At 47.6% G+C, this 24,342-nt stretch overlaps 1 protein-coding gene across 1 annotated transcript in view; it reads right to left on the reverse strand.

Moving 5' to 3' along the window:
• Nucleotides 1–2,988: 2,988 nt before the first annotated feature.
• The window catches only part of LOC142817979 (decapping and exoribonuclease protein-like), a 202,764-nt gene continuing 181,410 nt past the window's right edge, over nucleotides 2,989–24,342 (reverse strand). The window contains exons 4-5 of the mRNA XM_075896084.1: nucleotides 3,608–3,693; nucleotides 2,989–3,122 (exon numbers count right to left, since the gene is read on the reverse strand). Coding sequence (XP_075752199.1) covers nucleotides 2,999–3,122; nucleotides 3,608–3,693 — 210 coding nt within the window. The 3' untranslated portion in view covers nucleotides 2,989–2,998. The remainder of the gene's footprint in view (nucleotides 3,123–3,607; nucleotides 3,694–24,342) is intronic.

The raw sequence follows: 24,342 nt of genomic DNA on the forward strand, positions 1-24,342 counted from the left end.
TGTGCTTTATAGATAAGCAAATATAGTCGTTAGAAGCATGCGGAGCCACGGCGTGCCTCACATACGTTAAATCTCGACGTATGCATATAATTACTTTGCTCGCATTTCGATCATCGCGTGACCACAAAGTGACGTATCCGATAATCCGAAACATCATATTCGGCTCACATATAACAACCAACGGAAATTTGTATTTAAGCATCCGTTGTCGAAAGTCGGACAATCGGCTTCCCAAACCTCGTGCGTTCCATTGCATAATAGCAGACGTGAGCACGCGTTCATCGAAGAAATTAGCCATATTGTTTATGGAAGGGCCAGCAGTAGCAGTTCCAGCACGTTGAAGATCTGCACTGCTGTTTTCGCACCTGGCGTGTGTAGCTTGTTGAGAATGGCGCGAATAGATTTTAATAGATGCTTCAGCGTAGTTTGGTTCTTCTGAGTGTCTTGCCTATCATTTTCCGCCCTCTTTGAAGTTGCAGCCTATGATGTGGTCTTTTTTTATTGTTCCGGTCGGTAGCGAAGGCCACTCAGTATCTGAAGCATCGGCATGAAACGCGGGCGTTGGTCCACTTTCTGCATCCCTGAAATGTGGTGCGTATAACAACGGTGTAGCGGCCTGATAATGCGCACACGTATGTTCATCTGTTGCTGATGGCGACGCATCACTCCTATGTGCACTATGCTTTCGCTGGTCCCTACGTTTTGAACGACGTCTGTGTCGGCGGATGGACGTGACAACCTCTCGGTGTGTCGAATCGTCTCTGACCATCTTCCGTAGGACGCGAATTTCTTCTTTCATCTTTTTTGATGTTGCTTTATGTGCACCAGAGCAGTTTGGTCATTTCAATGGAACAGCAGTATTGCAGTTTTCCACCTTATAAGATCCACCGTACCGCTGGCAATTTGTCTCACTTTTGCACACTGCGCTGACGTGTCCCAACTTGCAGCACTTGCGACACTGCAAAGGCCGTGGCACATAAGGGTGCACAGGATGTCTCACGTATCACGCTGAAATGTTCGAGCAAATGTTCGAAGAGCGACGGGGACTACTAGAAAGCAAGGAAGAAGAAGTGCATTCGGGCATAATTCTGCCTTGAACAACCTTCGCTTTTTCTTAAACTGTCAGAATTCCTGACTTTTTCTGAACAAGCGGAGGACGTCACCCCCAGGGATGGGGGACTATTCATCCAACGAGAACGCGGGCCCCAGCTGTTTGCCTAATGATGGACCGAACGTGGGTGACCTCGTTGGCGCATCTGCTCCTTGTGATGATTCCACCGAGAGCTCATCAGAGGAAGAGATGGAATCGGAAGCCGACTTCAGGACATTCAATACCCGCCGGTTGAAAAGGAAGCTTTGCAGGACGTCATCAACAGCGGAGCCACAGCCGCCGCTAGACAAAGGCAAGCGATGTTTCACCATCTCATATGTACCCATCTCTACATCAACTCACTCAACAGGCTGTCATTGACTAATTATTTTGAGCGAGTTGCACCTGCTTAAGTGAATTAAATTCACATAAATACCAAAAAATACATATTGTCAGTTCATGTGACAAACAAAACCACTCTTGACAGACTGAAGGCCGTCACGCAGCTCGGAAGTATCCCAGTTCACGCGTTCCTCGCTCATGGGAAAGGAAGAATGACTGGCGTGATAAATGACGTCGACGCTGATATCACAGACGCTGACCTCCAGAATCTTGTGACGTCGACAGTCAGAACCGTGACCATACACTGCTTCGGGGAGTCTCGCTGCATCAAACTAGTATTTAATTTTGAGACTCTGTCTACCAGCGTGAAGGTTCGAACAAAGGTTAGCTTTGTTCGAACGTCTTTTTTGGCAACCGGTTGTCACTCCAATTTACATTTTTAGGCAGCTGTTTTGTAAACTACCGTAATAGCAATAATATAAGTGTTTAGAAATGACGTAGCTCTAGAGGAGAGTGCTTGTACGACCCAACTTTTTCTTCGAAGTATCCTGTCCCTGGAACGTTGGTTTTGAGTTCTAGTTTTTTCTGTGTAGCAGCTTTGCCTGTCAGCTAGAAGTAAGCGTGAAGTTAAAGAGAGAAGCCTGACAACATATACAGACTATTTTTTAACATGAATTATGGTGCGCCTAAGCAACAGCAAGCTTGTCGTGAGGCAGAGCGGATTACATGTCCTTGTGACATTGAATATCCTCATCAAAATACATATCCTATGCAAATATTGGAAAGAATGCTTAATTATACACTCTGTTATCATTTTGACAAGGGTTTTATGAGGTGTTTTAAGTGTTTTAAGTTGTAATGAGCCATCTTTGAAGGCTTGCGGCTCTTTTACCATCTGCTGCAAGGCTAAATATAAAACGCAATACTTACTGCTGGTCGCGCAAACCTTTGCACCAGCCGAATTCAGTTGCAGGGAGCAGAAAGCCAGGAGCAGAGACCTCGTCAGGTTACTTCAATAAATTTTTTCGCATTTCGTGCCAGTAGTCAAATGAATAACCACGATGGAGTGCCGTAATATGTTTCTTTATACTATTTCTTTGTGCAGAGCCCATGGTCCTTTTGCCACACTCTGTATGTAATATATATGTTGAAGAAGAACGGCTATTTGGACTAGTTCATTCAATTACATATTTCTAGTTCAATTTCAGCGCTCGTGTCATTCTTCGTTGCCTTCTGTTCATAGCCTTCCGTCTGCTTTTCGTCCAGCACTTTCGTGATTGCTCTGCAGTCATTGTTATTCTGTATGTAACACTTCTCGGCTCATATATTGACGGTACTCACGGAATCTACTGAAAATGATATGTCACGATGATGACCATGATAAGTGTTAGTGTCTGTATGCCTGTACCGCAGTGAGAAGATTCAGAGAACATGTGGCTTTATTTTTCCAGATGTGACGTTGACCAATACAATCTTCTCGCCGCATTGGGGGTCAATGAGGCCGTCTCACAAGAGAATAGATTGCATGAACCCTCGTCCTCTTGGTACTATATAGGATAGCCATGATCACATGGCAGGGTAGAACGTCTGCAGGTACCAAATGGACATGACAAAACGTTCGCCCGTATCTGGAAGGCGGGTGCAGATGACTGTGCGTGAGAACGGATCATACTCCAAGCCGTACGTCGTCCTGCAATTCAGATGGAAACAACGCTATTAAAAGCAGACAATAAGCTGTAGCATTTAAAAAGACCGCAGCACCTGACTCAGTGGATTTGCCTTCAGCATGTGCCTATATTTAGCATGAGAAATGCAAGGCATGCTCACACTGGCACACTTACAGTGTAGTTGCTTAAATATATATGTATAAATTGCAGAATCTAACGTTGTCGGTAAATGAGTAGAACCAAATAAGGAGCATGTCGTAGGCTACATAAATGTTGTGATGAATGGAGGACTTAATCTGTAGCCCTTACGGGTAGTTATACTGTGAAAGTATCTTGTAGTGCACAATGTTTCTGTGCAAACAAATTTCACAAGAGTACTAAGTTGCTTCACAATTTCTTCTACAATTTACTATGATCAGCTGTGGTGCCAATCACGCTGCTGCTTCGCGACCAGAATGCATGTCCCACAGAGCGGACGCTACGGGCTCAATGCTCGCCTGGCACTGACCTGCCGTCATCCTCTCGAACATGCTCCTTGAGGAACGACAGAAATTGGTCGAGGAATCTCAAGCAGGAGTTGTCCGACCACATGCCCTGCACGAAACAGCGGTGAAATGCATACTTGCAGTTTTTACGTTGCAACGTACAAATACACGGCAAGCAAGAGATCGACGCAGAAGTAAACAGAGAAACAGGAAGATTCTGAAGACTAAACTCATTGCTTCTATTCTAGGTGGCGAGTGTTGTTTCTAAATTGCTTCAAGGTCGTTTTTAGGATTTATGAAGGCGATGCTGCGTTTTTTTTCTGCGTTGGTCCTCAGCACATAGAGGTTCAACAAAATAAACACATAATATTGCTACTATCTCACCTGTAAAAAAATTCGTGAATGGCTAGCCAAAATATCTAATGAATGTCTTGGTGAAGCATTGTGTCACCGTTGACGACTATAGACTGTTATCCAACCGTCGGATAGCAGTGCTAATGTCGCGCTAAAAATTTTCTGAAAAATATCTTCACCAGACCTAGCTGAAAAATTACCTAGAAGTTTTTAAAACACGTTTAGGAATTTCGTAGTAACAGCTTGAGAAATGTAAAACAAGCCATAAAAACTGCATTCGCAGCAGGTTTGGTCAGCAGCCTGACGGCCATCATGAGAAGCTACGGATCGAAGCGACTGCAAATAGCTCTCACGAGAGCTCTTTCCAGTGTTTCACCCACTTCCTAAGACTCACACAGCTCGAAGAGCTCAGAGACACTGGCAGGGTTCTTCGAGTGCAGCATTCAAAGGCGTCGTTAGAAATCAGGCATGACCGACGGCAGCTTTCGGCTACGCTTTTTCAGGGCCGGAGGAAACCACAGCCACATCAGCCAAAAATATAATACAAATTCTGGGCTAAAAACGACAGTGGCACCGGTGAAGTAGCAGCAAGAACTGGACCTCTTTGGCCTGCTTGATGTTGCAGAAGGCGAGGAAGCTCCAGCGCGTGCCTCGCTCAAGGCTGTCGATGTGGTTGCAGCGACAGGCATCTCTTTTCACTACAGCAAGCATGTTGGAGGTACAAATTTTAAATTTGCAAAATGTATATTGTTACATGACATCGGCAACGAAAGAGCATCATAGAGGACGAAGACGATGAAAGCGACCGTGCTCGTGTTGTTGTTGCTGCTGTTCTTCCATCTTGGCTGCAGCTGCCTCTGACTCTCCCTGTATATTTTGTAAATATATTTATTTCATTCATTCGCTCACCCCCGTGGCGTTTGGTGGTGGTGCGGGGTACAACACGATATAACGGAGCTCCGCAGTGGCCGACGCTTGGATTTTTCCACCATGGCAAACCAGGGACCGGCTCCCGCCGAGGCGACTACAACGACAACTGTTGTCCTTCCGCAGCTAAAAGATCCTGGCACGTCCTGTGGCACGGATGATGTCGACATCGAAGAATGGTTGCCCTTGTACGAACGTAAAAGTAAGAATTACCGCTGGGATGAAACTCTTATGTTAGGCAATATCCTGTTTTACTTGAAAGGAACAGCAAAAGTGTGGTTCGAGAACCACGAAGATGAAATTGGAAGCTGGGATGCGTGCAAAGAAAAGATGCGCGCCCTTTTCGGCAAGTCTGTGGATAGAAAGGCATCGGCCAAGAAGGAGTTGGCATCTCGTGCGCAAACATCATCAGAGTCCTACGTGACTTACAGGACGTGCTTGCCCTTTGCCGAAAAGCGGACAACAATATGGAAGAAACCGAAAAAGTAGCTCACATATGGAAAGGCATTGTAGACGATGCATTCAACCTTCTCATGTGCAAGGACTGCAACACGGTCAATGTCATCATTAAAGAGTGCCAGCGTTTTGAGGCCGCAAAAAGTCGACGTATCGCCCATAATTTCACCCGCCTATTAAACACAGCAGCAACCTGGTCGTGCGAAGACAGGCCTGCGTTACAGACGCTGTTAACTGCAGAGCACGTGACCATGTGACAGGTTCAGTAAATAAAGCCAGTCGAGCTAGCTGTGAAACGTTATTCTCTCACGAGAAAAGGAAGTGAGCGTTTGATTTGCAAAAAAAATTGTACTTTCACAAACACACAAAAAAACACAAAAAGGAAAATACTAAGATTAGAAAAATGTTAACTAATTAGCACTGTCAGCTTCGTTAGCGAGCGGAAACCTCTAAGAGTCTAAACAGTCCTTTTCGTTAATGTCCTCGTGTTTGAGTCCGGACGCGAAAGAAGACGGATACGGCTCACCAGCGGTTCACGCCCTTCAATAGTCCATTGGGGAAGTTGCCGTGGTGAGAGTGCATAAGCTCGGGCCCGTAGCCCGACGGCTTGCTCCCGCTCCCGGTAGACGTCATCTGCTGCGCTGTCTTCCGCTCGAACATCAGACCAAGGTCTTGCCAAGGATTCGCCAATAGCCGCTGCGGTTGAATGGTCACCAGGACCCCGTGGAAACAGTCGCCAGCTAGGTGGATGCCCTGACGCCCCGGAGGTACTCGCACCCGACGAGGTCGCACGCCGCACCCTAGCCTTCTTCTTCCAAGCACGAGCCCGAATCTCTTCTTCCTCGTTCTTCGATGCCCTGGCTCTGGATTTTTCTCCCATTTCCTTGAATTTTCTTCTTTTTCCAATCGCCAGTGTTCGCCGCACTGGCGCAATACGCCATCTTGCACACATTGTCAGTAGTTCATCTTACGCGCCAAATTTGAAAGTCACTTGACTCGCGCACTTCACTCACAACAAGAGTCCCCCCTTTGAAAAGTTTCTTTTGCGAAGAAAAATAAACTGCAGTTCAGTGCGCGAGAAGTCACCACGCGTCGTCCATTCACAAGATGTCCTTAACAAACAAACAACTTGAAGTAGTCGCTTGTCTCGAGAAAATGTAAAAATTCACAACCGGCTCATATAATCTGCGCCGACATTTTCAGAGCCTCTAATGTGCTCGACTCGGAATGAATATTCTTGTAACGCGAGGCTCCACCGTAATACCCTACTGTTCAGGTGTTTTGCCCTTAAGAGATACTGCAGTGGTTGGTGATCGGTCTGTACGACAAATGACGTTCCGTACAGAAAAACATGATACTTTTCTATCGCCCAGACCAACGCTAAGCATTCCCTCTCGATTGCTGAGTATCTCTTTTCGCGAGGCTGAAGTTGACGACTGGCATATGACACAGGGTGGAGGATGCCATCATGCTCTTGCATAAGGATAGCGCCTATACAAGAATCAGAGGCGTCAGACCGAAGCACGAATTCTCTTTTCAGATCGGGTGCTTTGACGATTGGCCCAGAAGACAAAGCCTTTTTGAGTGACTCAAACGCTTCTTCTCTATCCGTGGTCCACGTAGTCTTGTTTTACCTGGGATCTCCGAGAATACGTCTTCGTAGGTACTTAAGATGTCCCGTATCTCCACCCGCTGTCGCTCCCCGATTTCATCTCCAAGCTTTATGGAGTCAATACCGCAGCTACCCTGTACTTTGAAAGTTGGTAGTGGTTTCTCAGACTCCTCTTCCTCCAGAACGACAAAAGATGATGTCTGAGGAAGCTGTTCTTCACGGCGTTCTTCATACTTTTTCAGCATGTTTATGTGGAAAAGTTTTTTGCTGTGTCCAAGGTCCAGCCAGTAGTCATAGTCGTTTTTCTTTTCTACGACTGGAAACGGCCCTTTCCAATGCATCAATAACTTGTTGTTGCTTGTGGGAAGCAAGATCAATGCACGGTCACCAGCTTTCAGGTCCCGTTGCTTGCTGTGGCGGTCGTAATACCTTTTCTGCGACACCTGTGCTCGGCTCAGGTTTTGTCGTACCAGCTCCAGTGTCTTCTCAATTCGCTCTCTTAAATCCAGGACATATCCGTACGTCGTCTTAAGTTCTTCGTTCTCCTGATCATGAGTCCATAGCTCTTTCAGGATGCTCAGAGGTCCTCGAATATGTCGGCCATAAATAAGTTCAAATGGTGAGAACCCGGAGCTTGCTTGTGGGACTTCACGATAAGCAAACAAAAGAGGTGCTAGCAAGCGATCCCAACATTTAGGCTGTTCTTGAACCATTTTGCGGAGCATTTGCTTGAGTGTTCCATTAAACCTCTCTACCATCCCGTTGCACATAGGATGGTATGGAGTGCAGCTAAGATGCTTGACTGCCAGTAGTTCATTCACCTCCTTCATTAGATCTGAGGTAAAGCACAATGCCTGATCAGCCAAGACTTCTCGTGGAAAACCAATGCGAGAAAACATCTCGACAAGTCCCTCGGCCACTGTAGCTGAGTCAATTGCTGTCAAAGGCACTGCATCAGGGTAGCGAGTGGCGAAATCCACAAGAGTCAAAATATACCGATGGCCTTTTGCCGAGGCTGGAGTTATCGGTCCAATGATGTCGACCGCCACACGTTCAAAAGGGGTGTCGATCAACGGCATACGCCCTAGAGGCACTTTGCCCACCTTGCCTTTCGGTAAAGTCCTTTGACAGGCGTCACATGATCGGACATATCTGCGGATATCTTCTTGTACCCCGGGCCAGTAGAAGGCGTCCAGAACTCGATCTATTGTTTTTTTTACACCCTGATGACCTGACATGACATTTTCATGAGCCAAACGTAACACTTGGCCTCTCAGGGACTTCGGGACTATGGCTTGTTCGATGATCTTACCAGGGGACAGGAAGTATTGTCGGTAAAGAATACCATTCTTGGCTACGAAAGAAAAAGATGTCGAGCCCTTTCTAACAAACTTCTTACCCACTCTGGCTCTGCAGATGTCAAGCGTCTGGTCTTTTTCTTGTTCTTCGCGAAACATTTTGCGAGACATCTGGCCAGGGAGCCCAACAGAGATGGCCCTTCGCGAACTATTGAGACGTGCGGCACCAACCAGTTGAGAATTTGGGTGGTTACCTTCGTCCGCAGAATGAACTTTTTTCTTAATGAATTGATCTTGAGAAAGTTTCCGCGAAACGTCGGGGTCATTGGCGTCACGGGCCCCCGGTACGTTCCCAACTATGACGTCATACAGTGGCGACGGCATACACTTGACGATGGCCATGCCGGAAAAGTATGGAGATCTGATACGTATCTCCGCCTCAGGGGTTACGATGGTGCTGCCATCAGCCAACCACAACGTCGCGGTAGTGCCAGTTAGTGCTTCATCAGGTACTAATGACCGGCGTACTACCAACGTGTTGCTTCCGGTGTCCCTTAGGACTCGAACAATTTGTCCATTCACTTCCCCTGGTAACACTGGCATGGGACGTTTCTTACATTGCGCTTGCGTCCTCACCGTGCCCATAACATTGTCGTCTCGGTCCGAGTCGTCGCCATCAATCATGGATTGTTGTGGACCGGTCTCTTCTTTGGGTAGCATTAAACAAGATGTAGTTGATTTCGAGGTGCCAGTCATTTTCTGACAGCCCTTCACATCATGCCCCCACTTACGGCAGTTTGTACAAAATACTTGTTTAGGTTTACTTCGACAGTCAGAAGCCTTGTGCCCCTTACGGCCACAAACAAAACATTGCATCTCTGCTCTTGGGCTTGAAATCAATTTAGCCTTCCCAGTTGTGTCCTCACTCTTATTCTGAACTATTAATAAGTTCTTCAATCTCTTTGCCTCTATATATATATCAGCTGCCTCTGCCATGGCTTCCAGAGTCTTGCAGTTCTTCTCCCGTAAGAAGAGCGCCAGCTGACTACTGCAGTTCGCCATGAATTGTTCGGCTACAATCAAGTCACGGACTGAATCGAAATTCCTCTCTGTCTGAGACATTTCTATCCACCTGTCAAAGAAACTTTGGAGTCTCGTGGCATACTGTTTTCCAGTTTCGCCGTCTTCAGGCTTGCTTTTCCGGAATTTCTCACGGTAGCCATCAGCCGTGAAGCGAAAACGCTGGAGCAGTGCCAATTTGACTTCGTCGTATGACAGGGAATCGTTCGGTGACAACCGTCCAAATACCTTCAGAGCCTCTCCGCCAAGGCACAAACTAAGAGCCGTGGCCCACTTTTCCCGTGGCCAATCTTGACCTGTCGCCACTCTCTCAAACCTTTTCAGGTAGGCGTCAAGGTCGTCTCTGTCCTCGTTGAAAACGGGTATAAAGTTATGCGGGTTCACTACCATAGGCGCGTTCCTTTGGTTGCCCGTGTCAGCCACCGTAGGCTGACCGACACCGGCCTCAGCTACTCTCAGGCGCAGTTGCAGCGTCCTCTCTTCTACTTCCAAGTGTCGCTGGCTTGCTTCTCGGGCTTGGTTCTCCGTTTTTGCTACTTCAAGACGTAGCTGTAAATTGCGGCCTTCCAGCTCCAACTGTTCTTTCTTCGCGTCTCTCTCCGCGGCTCGTTCATCGCGCTCACGCGCTTCTCGTGCGTCAAACCAAGCCTGCAATTCTGCTCCCTCCAACCCCATGCGTTCTGCCAGCGCCATCAACTCTCGCGAGCCCATTTTACTTTTTTAGTTAGCCTTACTCAAATCTACTTTTTAGTGGCAAACACTCACGTCCTGTCGTAGCGGACGCCACTTTGTGACAGGTTCAGTAAATAAAGCCAGTCGAGCTAGCTGTGAAACGTTATTCTCTCACGAGAAAAGGAAGTGAGCGTTTGATTTGCAAAAAAAATTGTACTTTCACAAACACACAAAAAAACACAAAAAGGAAAATACTAAGATTAGAAAAATGTTAACTAATTAGCACTGTCAGCTTCGTTAGCGAGCGGAAACCTCTAAGAGTCTAAACAGTCCTTTTCGTTAATGTCCTCGTGTTTGAGTCCGGACGCGAAAGAAGACGGATACGGCTCACCAGCGGTTCACGCCCTTCAATAGTCCATTGGGGAAGTTGCCGTGGTGAGAGTGCATAAGCTCGGGCCCGTAGCCCGACGGCTTGCTCCCGCTCCCGGTAGACGTCATCTGCTGCGCTGTCTTCCGCTCGAACATCAGACCAAGGTCTTGCCAAGGATTCGCCAATAGCCGCTGCGGTTGAATGGTCACCAGGACCCCGTGGAAACAGTCGCCAGCTAGGTGGATGCCCTGACGCCCCGGAGGTACTCGCACCCGACGAGGTCGCACGCCGCACCCTAGCCTTCTTCTTCCAAGCACGAGCCCGAATCTCTTCTTCCTCGTTCTTCGATGCCCTGGCTCTGGATTTTTCTCCCATTTCCTTGAATTTTCTTCTTTTTCCAATCGCCAGTGTTCGCCGCACTGGCGCAATACGCCATCTTGCACACATTGTCAGTAGTTCATCTTACGCGCCAAATTTGAAAGTCACTTGACTCGCGCACTTCACTCACAACAGACCAAAATCATCAGACGTGAACTTGAAGCTCTTTCTCCTGCGTCTACGTGCTCCCATGCCTGTGACTTTAGCCCTCAGATGGTGCCACTTGTGCGACAAGAGCTTTGCAATGCTAAACTGTCCTCCAAGTGCACTACAGCTCCTCAGCCGATCAACCGTTGTCTACCCCCTGTTTCTTATGCCCAAAGCCAAAACCTTCCGGCGCGCCCTCGCCATTCAGACGAGTGGAGAACTGCTGACAATCGCCCAATTTGTTTGAACTGCCACCGTATCGAACACGTGGCCCGCCATTGTAACACTCGGTGGTATTGGCATCAGGCATCCTATGGGTACCCCCATCGGCCAGAGGGGTATCATGGACACTTTCAAACTTACCGGGAGTCACGTCAGGCCACTAGTGAAGACGTTCCTTCTATGCCGCCATATCGTCGTCGCTCTCCATCTCCGCATGTTCACGAGTCCCGTTCACCGCTCTCCCATCGCCCATCGTCTCGCTCGCCCCGATTTCGCCGACCAACGTGGCCGACTGACCACTTGCTGTGGGAAAACTAGATGATGCAGCTCCCGAAGGTGATGCTGCATCGACCAATTGCCCGCCAAATCCTCTGACCATGCTGCCGACTCGACGCGACCTTATTGATGTAAGTAGATGACACACCCCTTGTTGCACTTGTGGACACAGGGGCTCACATGTAAGTGATAAATTCAGAACTTCGTTGCCGCCTTAGGAAAGTTTTAACGCCACCCCCAATGCCCCTCATCCAGGTCGCCGATGGCGGCACGTTTCCTGTGCTTGGAATGTGCTTCGCGCGTATAAGTGTGGCTGATCGCTTCACGACAGTGCTATTTGCTGTGCTCGAGAAATGTTCCCATGAACTTATCCTCGGCATGGACTTTTTATCCGCCCACTCTGCCCTTATTGATTGTAGAACCGGCATGCTACAACTTGATTTACCGTGTTACCATGACGACCCAACACCAGCTCAACCCCGTCTGTGTTCTGCAGATCACGTTCACCTAGCACCTCAAGCCGTTACTTACGTGAACCTGAGATCTGTCCCTCCTGTTCCCGATGGTGACTACATGTTGACACCTATTGCTGACGTTCTGCTGGCCAAAAATGTTGCCGTGCCTCACACACTTTTGACAGTCACGGGAAATACAGCGTCTCTTCCGATCTTAAACTTCAGCTGGTGCGCTCAAGTTATGCCAGATGGTATGACTTTGGCAAAAGTTTTTTTATAGATGCTGCCATTTCAGCGTTCGTTGCCAAATCTTCTTCGTCCTCTGCTCCGTTTTCATCCTCGAAGAGTGCAGCAGATGCCACCATCGACAAGATTATCGCTTCGGACCTTCTTCCAGCACAGACAGCTGACATCCGGCACCTGCTGAAATGCCACCGCGACATCTTTGATTTCGATGACTGCCTTTTGGGTCAGACATCCTTTGTAACTCAAATTATTAACACTGGAGACGCCAGCCTCATCCGACAACGTCCTTATCGCGTGTCTAATGCTGAGCGACAAGTTATCCAGCATGAAGTTGAAGAAATGCTCACAAAAGACGTCATCGAACCTTCCTGCAGTCCATGGGCGTCGCCAGTCGTGCTAGTCAAGAAGAAGGGTGGCAGCTGGCGCTTCGCGTAGACTACCGTCACTTAAGCAAAGTAAAACGTAAGGACATGTATCCACTGCCGCGAATTGACGATGCTTTTGACTGCCTACATGGTTCTGCCTACTTTTCATCTATCGACTTGCGATCAGCATACTGACAGATTTCTGTCGATCATCGAGACCGTGAGAAAACCGCATTCATCACACCGGATGGACTTTTCCAGTTCAAGGTTATGCCATTCGGATTGTGTAATGTGCCAGCTACATTTTAAAGGATGATGGACTCTCTCCTGCGTGGATACAAATGGACCACGTGCCTGTGCTATCTCGATGACGTCATCGTATTTTCGCCTACATTTGAAAGCCACCTTAGCCGCCTAACGGCTGTTCTTGAGGTTTTCCGGAAAGCAGGACTTCAGCTCAACTCTTCCAAATGTCGCTTTGGCCGTCGGGAAATCACTGTACTGGGCCACCTTGTCAGTGCCCGAGGCGTGCAATCTGATCCTGACAAAATTCGAGTTGTCAAAGATTTTCCCATACCACGTTCCCCAAAAGATGTACGGAGTTTTATTGGCCTTTGTTCTTACTTTCGACGTTTCGTGAAGAATTTTGCTGACATTGCCCGACCACTTACGGAGCTACATGCCTTTTTGAGGTACTGACCAAGCAACTGCCTTCAGCACCCTTACAACATTATTTACTTCCCCAACCATCTTGGCCCATTTCGACCCGTCAGCCCATACTGAAGTTCGTACCGATGCCAGTGGACATGGAATTGGTGCTGTTCTCGCCCAGCGGCAACGAGGACAGGATCGCGTCATTGCTTATGCCAGTCACCTCCTTTTTCTTTCGAAGAGCAAGTTTTCCATAACAGAGCGTGAGTGCCTCGCACTAGTCTGGGCAGTTGGAAAATTTCGACCATACTTGTATGGCCGCACCTTTTTGGTAATTACAGATCACCATGCCTTGTGCTGGCTGTCGTCCCTTAAAGATCCAACAGGATGACTTGGCCGTTGGGCCTTGAAACTACAAGAATACAGCTTGGACATGGCATACAAATCTGGCCGAATGCACCAGGATGCCACTGTCTACCCCGTACCTCCACCAAATGTCACGAGGGTGAGAGAATGAATGAAATAAATATATTTACAAAATATACAGGGAGAGTCAGAGGCAGCTGCAGCCAAGATGGAAGAACAGCAGCAACAACAACACGAGCACGGTCGCTTTCATCGTCTTCGTCGTCTATGATGCTCTTTCGTTGCTGATGTCGTGTAACATGTCTCACCCCCGATGTCTCACCCCCGTGACAATATTTCAGGTCTCTTCATAGAACAATATAACTATAGCTCAACAGAAGTTGCTGCTGGGTGACTTCGTTCATGCTTGGGAGATATAACTATAGTTGCGCACAAAAAAAAAAACAACCTGGCCCCTCGTATTTGATGATGATGATGTTTGATGTTTTGTAGCGCAAGGGCCATTTCACGGCCAAAGAGCGCCAGTTCATGTTACTAAAAATATGGACAATGATCGTGATAAGCGGCTGTATAAGGGCCGTAAAATTCCCCGCCGTAAGGCGGGTAAAAACATACAAGTAATAAAATCATGGCCTTGCCGTGAAAGGTGTGTGTGGTGAGAATAGATGACAAGAGTTGGTGATTATAAAAAACGATGGTGGATATGAATGGCATTAGCACAAGTGCCTCACTCGTTCATACCCTTGCATCCAAGGGCCGTGAGGCAAGTGCTTTCTTGTGTAGCCACCGCAGCAAAAACCTCTCTGGAGAGGTTGTGCTACGGAATGCCCGGGTATATGATATGAAAACTATGAATTTCTTTTAAAAACGCTAACAATGATTTATGACTAAAAAGCGGTTCCCTACCGACGAACATTGCAGGGTGTAAAGGTATATGTTGTCGGTAGGGTAATGGAAAATGTTTTTTTACAGTTTTTAAGTGTTTGTAATGGATTAACATGTGAAGGACTGGTAATGCTTCACCACATCTGTCACACAATGGTGGATCGCCATCGGACAAAAGATATGTGTGTGTCGTGTATGTGTGTCCTATCCTGAGTCTCGTTAGTATTACCTCTGTATGACGCGATTTCGATACGGGCAGCCAATAACCAAGGTGTGGCTTGATAATGTGTAGTTTGTTTTGTGTGTGTGTATCCCACTTGCTCTGCCAGTAGTCCCTGAGGTTTCGTTTGAGAGACGGCTTAAGATCAAGGGCCGGGATTGATATGGTTGTAGGGGTAGTGCTTTTGTGGACGGATGCAGCGAGCTGATCCGCCCTCACGTTGCCTTGAATCTCACGGTGCCCTGGCACCCAGCGCACTACGACATGTTGTTTGAGTGTGTAGAGTGTGCAAAAAATGGAGTAAAGTGAGACAAGGACTGGTTTTTTTTATTAGTGTGCAGAGCCATTACCACATTGAGGGAGTCCGTATAAATTACTGCTTTTTGTATTTGTGATTTTTTGATGTGTTTAGCCGCCACAAGTATCGCATAAGCTTCCGCTGTGAAGATACTTGTGCCTGGATGTAGAGGGCCAGCATCCGAAAAGGATGGGCCGACAGCAGCGTAGGACACAGAGGAGTTAGTCTTGGAGGCATCTGTGAAGAACTCAGGACGTGTGTATTTGTGTTGAAGTTCCAAAAAGTATGTTCGGATATGGGCAATAGGTGCATGTTTTGTAACTTCTAGAAAAGACACATCGCAGTCTATAGTCTGCCATTGCCACAGTGGCAGGTATGTTACAGGAGCCATTAAACTGTGTTCAAGTGAGACTCCAGTTTCCTCAGCTGGACTCTTCAGGCGAACTGAGAAGGGCTGCCTCATTGAGGGCCTGTTTTGAAACAGAATTGAGCTCGACAAATTATTAATAGTAGAGTATGAGGGGTGCTTCTTGTCTGCTTTCACCTTAAGGAAATAAACAAAGGACATGTAAGTTCTCTGCAGATAAAGCGACCACTCATTTGACTCAACATAAACGCTTTCTACGGGGCTGGTGTGAAAAGCACCCGTCGAAAGGCGGATGCCCAAATGGTGCACAGGGTCGAGCATCTTCAAAGCACTTTGAGTCGTAGACTGATAAACAACAGCCCCATAATCCAAGCGGGTGCGAATGAGGCTTTTATACAGCTTCATGAGACATTGCCTGTCACTACCCCACGTAGTACGTGACAACACTTTTAAAACATTCATGGCTTTTAAACATTTTGTTTTTAGATACTTGATGTGCGGTACGAAGGTCAACTTGTTGTCCAAGAATAATCCTAAGAATTTATGCTCCGCATTAACAGACAGACGTTGACCGTACAGTTCAATGTCGGGTTCTGAGTGCATGCCTCTCTTTTGGGAGAACAAGACACACGTGCTCTTTTGTGGGTTCAGTCGGAATTCGTTTTCCGCTGCCCATTTGGAGACCTTGTTTAAATCTAACTGAACCTGCCGCTCACACATTATTAGATTGCAATATCTAAAGCCCAGGTGGACGTCATCGACATATGTACAATAAAATAAGTACTTTCTCGAAGGCAAGGAATTCATTTTGATGAGAAAAAGTGTGCAGCTAAGTACACCACTTTGTGGCACGCCTGTTTCCTGGACAAATGTTTGGGAAAGAACCGTGCCCACTCGAACCCGGAATGTCAGGTTTGACAGGTAACTTTCGATTATGTGAAACATTCTTCCGCGCACGCCAAGGTGGGACAGGTCTTTTTTAGAGTTCCAAAACGCCATGTTGTATTATAAGCCTTTTCGATATCGAGGAATACAGAGAGAAAATATTGTTTATGGATGAAGGCGTCCCTGATCTGTGCCTCGATACGAACAAGGTGGTCTGTGGTGGATCTACTTTCTCGAAACCCGCACTGAAATGGGTCGAGCAAATTGTTTGTTTTAAAGAAATGTAAAAGTCTGCAGTTTATCATTTTTTCGAAGATTTTGCACAAGCAGCTTGTAAGTGCAATAAGCCTATAACTCGAAGGAAAAGAAGGGTCCTTGCCCTCTTTCAAAATGGGAATAATAATAGCATCTTTCCAGGAGTTAAGGATAGTGCCAGAAAACCAGATAGCATTGTACAAACAAGGTAAGGTTTTTGTGTTTCGATTGGTAGGTTTTTTAACATTTCATACGCAACACGGTCAGAACCTGGGGCAGAAGTACTGCATGAGTTTAGAGACGTTCGCAGCTCAACTAGACTGAAAGCTTGGCTATATGCCTCATATCTAGTGCATTTGTGTTCGAGTTTCTGCTTTTCTATTCTTGTTCTGTATTTTTGGAAAGTGTCAGTATAGTGGGATGAGCTGGACACTTCCTTGAAGTGTGCACTGAGGAAGTTTGCCTGATCTTCCAAGGTATCACCCTGAGTGTTTACGAGTGGAAGTGTGTGTACTTGTTTTCCTGCTATCCTACCGACCATGTTCCAGACTTTAGCCTCCTGTGTGTATGTATTGATCCCTGACAAAAACTTCTGCCAGCTTTTTCTTCTGGCCTACCGACACGTTCTCCTGCCTTGAGACTTTATTTTCTTGAAGGTGTCAAGATTTTCTGCTGTCGGTGAGTTCCGAAGCAGCCTCCAAGCTCTGTTTTGCTGGTTGCACACGTTTCGGCATTCAGAGTTCCACCATGGCACTTGCCGTTTTCCAGGGTGTCCATTTGTTTGTGGGATGCATTTTGTTGCAGCATCAATCAAAAACGCTGTGAAGTAGTTGACAGCAACATCAATGTTCAGAGTACATATGTCATTCCAACCTAGGCGAGCGATGGTATAAAAGTGTTCCCAGTCGGCTCTGTTTATGAGCCACTTGGGAACACGTGGTGGACACTCAGTTACTGTATTGTGCTCAAAACTATGGGGAAGTGGTCACTTCCGTACAGATTACTGACGACTTTCCGCTGGAGTAGAGGCACAAGAGATGGATACTATGCTTAGGTCTATAGAGGAGTAGGTGTTATTGGCGAGATTATAATCGGTTGGTTCTTTTCGATTTAGGAGACACGCGCTCGAGGAGAGAAGGAACTGTTCAATCAGTCGACCTCGCGCGTCATACTGAAAGTCACCCATAGCCTGCTATGCGCATTAAAGTCTCCAAGGAGAACATAGGGCTCCGGAAGTTCATCAATTAAAGAGTGTAAATCACGTTTTTGCAGCTGATAGCTAGGAGGAATGTAGATAGTGCAGATTGTGATCAGTTTATCAAAAAGAACCGCTCGAACAGCCACTGCCTCAAGGGAGTTTTGGAGTTGTAAGTGTGTGCATGCAATTCCTTGATTCACTATGATGGCAACACCTCCAGATGTTGTCATGGCATCAACATGGTCCTTTCGGAAAATAACGTATTTACGAAGAAAATTTGTGTGTTTTGAATTAAGGTGTGTTTCTTGTACACACTGCACTTTTGGTGAGTGTGCGTGTAAGAGTTCTTGGATGTCGTCAAGGTTTCTGAGAAGGCCCCTGACGTTCCACATTAGAATTTGAGTGTTCATGGTGAATGTAAAATAGTGCTGTGTGTACGAAAAGCGAGTGGCTGTTTAGACAGGAAGTTTGAGTTCACTTAACAGGGCCGTCACCAGGCCCTGTTATCTGCTTTTTTGTTTTCTTGGCGCGCTTCAAGGAGCCACGCCGCTCTTTCGGCACCAAGGGTACCGACGTATCCATTGCCTCCTCGGAGGCACTGGATGCCCGCACGTGCGGGCTGCTAGTTCGAATTTCGGGCCTCGCCTGTTGAGGTGAGGCATTGAGACCCGAGGACTCTGGAGTCTCCGGTCTCTGTTTGGGAGTAGGCGGTGTAGCCTGGGCTACAACCGCCTTGGGGGCAGGTGCCACAACCACCGGCTCGGTATGCGCGGGCCGAAAAAGTGGCGAGGGCTGGTGCGGCGGTGCCCCCTGACGCGCCGCATCAGCGTATGTAGGTCCATAGAATGGAGCGACTCTTCGCCGTGCTTCCTTAAATGTAATGTACTCCTTAACCTTCAACATAATTATTTCTTTTTCTTTTTTCCAGTATGTGCAGGAGCGTGAATATGCGGCATGGTTTCCTTCGCAGTTTACACAGTGTGGCGGTTGTTTGCAGTTATCAGACACGTAGCCTAGGACTCCACTGGCGACCATGACAGGTTTTAGAGCCTTGGCCATACCTCTGGCATTGGAAGCAACGACGAGGGTTTGGTATGTACGGCCTCATAGATGTCTTTGTGTACCTTGTTTGAATAGATTCCGGTAGTTTACTGTATGCAAACGTGAGTATGTGTTTTGTCGGTGTTTCCTTATTATCTCTTCTGATGATGATTCTCTGTACATTAGTGACATTTTGGCTCTTCCACCCCTCCAAAAGTTCAGTCTCAGTCAAGTCAAGTAAGTCCATGTCAGATACCACTCCGCGAGTTGTGTTCATTGATCTATGTGGTGTTATGGTTATTGGTACGCCACCGAAATCTGAAAGACGGTCTAGCTTTTTAAATTGTTCTTTGTCACGAATTTTGAGGAGAAGGTCTCCACTAGCCATTTTGGTTACCTTGTATCCTGTGCCAAGAGTTTCGGTAAGACATCTAGAAACTAGGAAAGGAGAGACGGTCCTGGCTTGCTTTTCAGTTTTTTTCGCAGTGAATAACGTGGAAGTGGGGAAAAGTTTCTATTGGCTGGTTGAAGAAATTTATGTCCTCGGTGCGTACCCGCTTTAGGCCGGTACGATCAGACAGAAGAGGGAATGCTCCATGCATGCCGGTCTTATTTTTGTTCAGCAGCGTTGGCGGCCACCCACCACGAAGCCCAACAAGGGGACGCTGCAAGTTTGCAGGTGCTGAAAGCTTGCAGACGTCAGCCGTACAACACTGCCATAACCCAATGCGCCTAGACCAAGGTAGGCTATTTGCACAGGGTTAACCCTTGCCGCCAGGAAAAATGGAAGTAAACAGAAGATAGTAGAAGACAGGACAGATAGATAGTGAGAGATAAAGACGAAGATGTAGGCAGAGAGAGAGAGGAAAAGGCGACTGCCGATTTCCCTTGGGTGGGTCAGCCCAGGGGTGCCGTCTATGTGAAGCCAGGGCCAAAGGGGTGTGTTGCCTCTGCCGGGGGGCCTTAAAGGTCCAATCACCCAGTGTCGGCTCAACCCCCAGGATCCCCTTTTCCCCGGACACGGCAAAGCCATGCACGGCTAGGCGTGGGAGGGAGCTGAAACCCCCCCGTTAGCACGGGTCCGTGGTGTCGCTACACACCAAACGCCTACTTGCGCAGGCGCCCCTGCGGGCCCCCGTATTTGCATGCTTCACTGCAAATGTCATCGAAAGACGATAGTCTTGCGTCGGAAGAGAGTGAACAAAATGTTGACCTAATGTTCTGCACAACAAAATTGGTGAATTATATTCTGGAGGCGCTGCGTTAGAGAGCCTCGATCTGTGCAGTGAAGGCGAACGAGCCCATCGAGGCACGTTTGCCACCAGCGCTATCCGGCAGTTATCTTCGAAAACGAAGGAAGACGTGTGCGCCTGTCTCGGAGGCGATGAGGTGTAGAACGCAAAGTGATGGGGAGGTGCCATCACCGTGTTGTCTTAGCAAAGCATTGAAAAAACTTGGCTTTTTGAGCATCATGTTGCATTGTCAGTGCAGCGTGATAAACGCTATGGTCCTCAGAATTACTTATGCATGCCTTCGCTACAAAGCACAAGGACACACATACAAAATATTGAAATATTGTTATGGTGCCTCACATATGCGCAATAATTGCTTTTCAATTGACAATCACACAAGTATGAACGTGGAAACTTGAGTAATATTGGTGGGCGCTGCGGATGATGTTGGCCGTCTGGCGTATCGTTTGAAGCTGTTTGGGGTATCGTTACGGTGGACAAGCGGGCAAATGTACAGACAGACAGACAGACAGACAGACAGACAGACAGACAGACAGACAGACAGACAGACAGACTGACAGTTAGACAGACAGGTGCACAGACAGGTGAGCCGACGGACAGACAGACAGGCAGACAGACAGACACACACAGACAGACCTTTAATTAACTCACAGCCTTCTCGCAGCCACCATCATTTTTCCGGTTCTATATTGCCGCGAACGTAATAACAGACAGCAACGAATCGACGTCTTGCTCTCTCAGACCAGGAAGCAAAGGCCCTCTTCTTTCTTCACTTCTAAGTCATTCCACCTACAGTTGATGGCTCATACCCATTACCTATGACATTATTCGCTCTCTTCGAAAAACATCGGCTCGATGCTGGTAATGAGCGATGAGAAAAAAAATAGAAAAGAAAAGATGCTACCGCGGAATCCAAGAACTCCATCGCAAGGGAAAAAATGGGCTGGTGTCATAGAAGTACTCAATAAAAAAGGAGTTAGGACACAAGACAATTAAAAAGAAACGAAAGTGACAAAAATAGTCATTGCATGGTAAGTTAGTCCATGTTCGATGGATGACGCGAGAAATATGGCTTGAGCCTTAATGCGTGCACCACATCACTTTGTGGAAACAGACGGGAACGTCTTGAGGTGTCCCTCACGGAGAACTTCATACGTAAGGTGACTGAGTCGGCGCAGAACTTTGTAAGGGCCGAAGTAGCGCCGAAGCAACTTCTTAGAGTGACATGCTGTCGGATGGGAGTCCACATTGCCTGGTTGGAAGGTAACCTCTCGGTGTGTAAGGTTGTAGCGGTGTGCGTCGGCAGTTGGGCGAGCCTAAATACGGCGTCGGGCGAATTGACGGGCCTCCTCGGCGCGTTGAGCGAACAATGCAGCGTCCGCGTTGAACATGCTCAGGTTGTTGGGAAGGAGCATTGCGTCGAGCATTGTAGTGACCTTTCGACCATGAACTAAGCGAAATGAGGTGAAACATGTACTCTCTTGGACTGCTGTATTGTAAGCAAAAGTTACGTAAGGGAGTATATCATCCCAGTTCTTGTGATCAACGGCTACATACATTGACAACATATCTGCAATGGTCTTGTTCAACCGTTCAGTGAGTCCGTTTGTTCGGGGGTGATAACCCGTGGTTTTCCGATGTTCTGTACCACTTAGTCTCAGCACTGCTTGAAGCATTTCTGCGGTGAAAGCTGTACCACAATCAGTAATTATCACGGCCGGTGCTCCGTGACGAAGTACGATGCTGGTGACGAAAAACTGTGCGATTTCGGCTGCGGTAGCTTTGGGCAGGGCCTTTGTTTCGCTGTAACGCGTTAAAATAATCGGTGGCAACCACAATCCATCGGTTTCCAGACGAAGAGGTGGGAAGTGAGCCAAGCAAGTCAATGCCAATTTGATGGAATGGTGTCTTCGGCATGGCGATAGGCTGTAGTAGTCCTGTTGGTCGGACAGGTGGAGTCTTACGGCGTTTGCAGTCACGGCATGTGCGGACGTACTGCTTGACTGTCTTCGTGAGGCGGGGCCAGTAGTATGAGCGGCGAATTCTTTCCAATGTGCGCGTGTAGCCAAGGTGTCCGGATGATTGTTCGTCGTGACAAGCATGTAAAACATCGTCCCGAAGCGAGGTCGGTGCGACCAGTAGGTAAGTAGCCTGGGTATGGTCGAAATTTTTCTTATAGAGGACTCCATTCCTGATGCAGAACGAGGCCAGCGAACGTGCGAAGTTTCGAGGAAGGCTGCGTTTTCGTCCTTCGAGGTAGTCAATCAGCAGGCTTAGCTCCATGTCGTCGCGTTGTTGTTGAGCCAAGTCGGTTGCTGATACAGAGGAAAGGAATGTATCGTCCTCTTCAACGTCCGCGTTCGTACTTCATATTGGCGTACGTGAGAGATAGTCAGCATCAGTGTGTTTGCGTCCTACCTTGTGAATGACTGTAATGTCAAAATCTTGCAGCCGAAGGCTCCAGCGTGCTAGACAACCGGAAGGGTCTTTGAGGTTGGCGAGCCAGCATAAAGAATGGTGGTCACTAACTACCCTGAATGGTCGACCGTACAAATAAGGGCGAAACTTTGTTATAGCCCAAACAATGGCTAAGCATTCTTTTTCTGTTGCAGAGTAGTTTTAGGGGCGAAGCTTCTTATGGCGTGGCTTGGGCGCCCCTCGTATGTAACCACCAGTGGCACATACCCGAAATAGGTATAACACTTGACCTCCAAGGTGGTGCCAGTGAGAGATTTCTTCTGTGCGTTGTTTAACAATAAAAAATAGTGCTCAATGTACATGCCAATGGCTGCTAATGGGGAATGAGAGACATGAGCATTCAGCTTTTAGTCAACGCGCACGCTGCGATCCCCATTAGCAGCCATTGGCATGTACATTGAGCACTATCGGACAAGAAAGGGATGCTACATTATACTCGCTGGGTGTAACCTCCTTAGCTTTAGAAAGGTTTAGCGAGCGTTGAGCCGCAGTGCCATGAATACAATGAACTAGTATATACCATGAATGAACTCAAGGTGGTTAAAAATGAGAAGTAGATACGAAGCGCAAGCCGTAAGAAAGTAAAAGCCGAATTCTCCTGTCTCTCATTTCTCATTAGCAGCCATTGGCATGTAAATTGAGCCCTATCTGACAGGGAAAGGTTGCTACGTTATACTCGCTGGGCGTAACCTCCTTGGTTTTCGAAAGGTTTGGCGAGCGTTTGGTCGCAGTGCCATGAATACAGTGAACTAGAATATACCATGAACTCGAGGTGGTTAAAGGTGGGAAGTGGACCCAAAGCGCAGGCCGTAAGAAAGTGTGCGTGTGCCACCTCTCGTTTAGTCCTCGGAATGTCCGCTGGATGGCGGTGCTTCTATATGGGGAATATATGATAAAAAGATGCGAGATGGTGGGACTTGGAGTGTTGAATAGATGAACGAACGGACACACAAACAGATGCATGGATGGACGCATGAACGGACGCAGGGGCGCATGCATGAAAGAATGCAGGGACGGGCGCACAAACAGACGCATGGACGGTCACACAGACGGACGCATGGACGGACGAATGCTTCGCCCCACTCTCCATCATTCACTCCGTGGAGATGCGGCCATTTTTTTCTCTGCAGATGATAGTTTTCGACGTGCATAGGGAATCACGCGCTTTACGCCATTTTGCCATTGAACCAGTACAGCTCCAAGTCCGACGTTGCGGGCATCCGTGTGTAGCTCTGTGGCAGCGTTGTCGTCAAAGTGACCGAGTACTGGTCACTTGGTTTCGTAGCGTCTTAAAGGCGTGATGCTGATCATGATCCCAAACAAACGGTACGCCGTCTTTCGTAAGTTCATTTAGCGGTTCAGCGATTTTAGAAAAGCCTTTGACGAAGCGTCTGTAATATGCGCAGAGTCCCAGAAATTGGCGGAGGTCGCGCTTGTTCGTTGGGGCAGGAAATGCGGCAACAGCTTTCGTTTTCTCAGGGTCTGGGTGTATACCGGCGTGGCTGACAACGTGACCAAGAAATTTCAGTTCCTCGAGTGCGAAGTGGCATTTCTCAGGTTTGAGAGAAAGTCCAGCTGTTCGAATCGCCTGAAGAACTGCCTGTAAGCACTGGACGTGCTGCTCAAACATGTCCGAGAAGATGACTAGATCATCGAGGTAGACAAGACACGATTGCCATTTTAGCCCAGAAAGAACCGTGTCCATGATTCTTTAAAAAGTAGCTGGTGCCGAGCATAAGCAGAAGGAAAAGACCTTGAACTCGTAGAGTCCGTCAAGAGTAATGAAGGCTGTTTTTTCGTGGTCGCGCTCGCGCTCATCAACAGATATTTGTAATAGCCGCTGCGTAGATCCATGGAAGAAAAGTAACGGGCATTGCGAATGCGGTCCAGCGAGTCGTCTATTCGTGGTAAAAGATACACGTTTTTCTTTGCAATCTTATGCAACTTTTGGTAGTCGATGCAAAATCGCAGGGTACCATCTTTTTTCTTTACTAACACAACAG

This window comes from Rhipicephalus microplus, chromosome 5, assembly GCF_043290135.1.
Source record: "Rhipicephalus microplus isolate Deutch F79 chromosome 5, USDA_Rmic, whole genome shotgun sequence".
Lineage (NCBI taxonomy): Eukaryota > Metazoa > Arthropoda > Arachnida > Ixodida > Ixodidae > Rhipicephalus > Rhipicephalus microplus.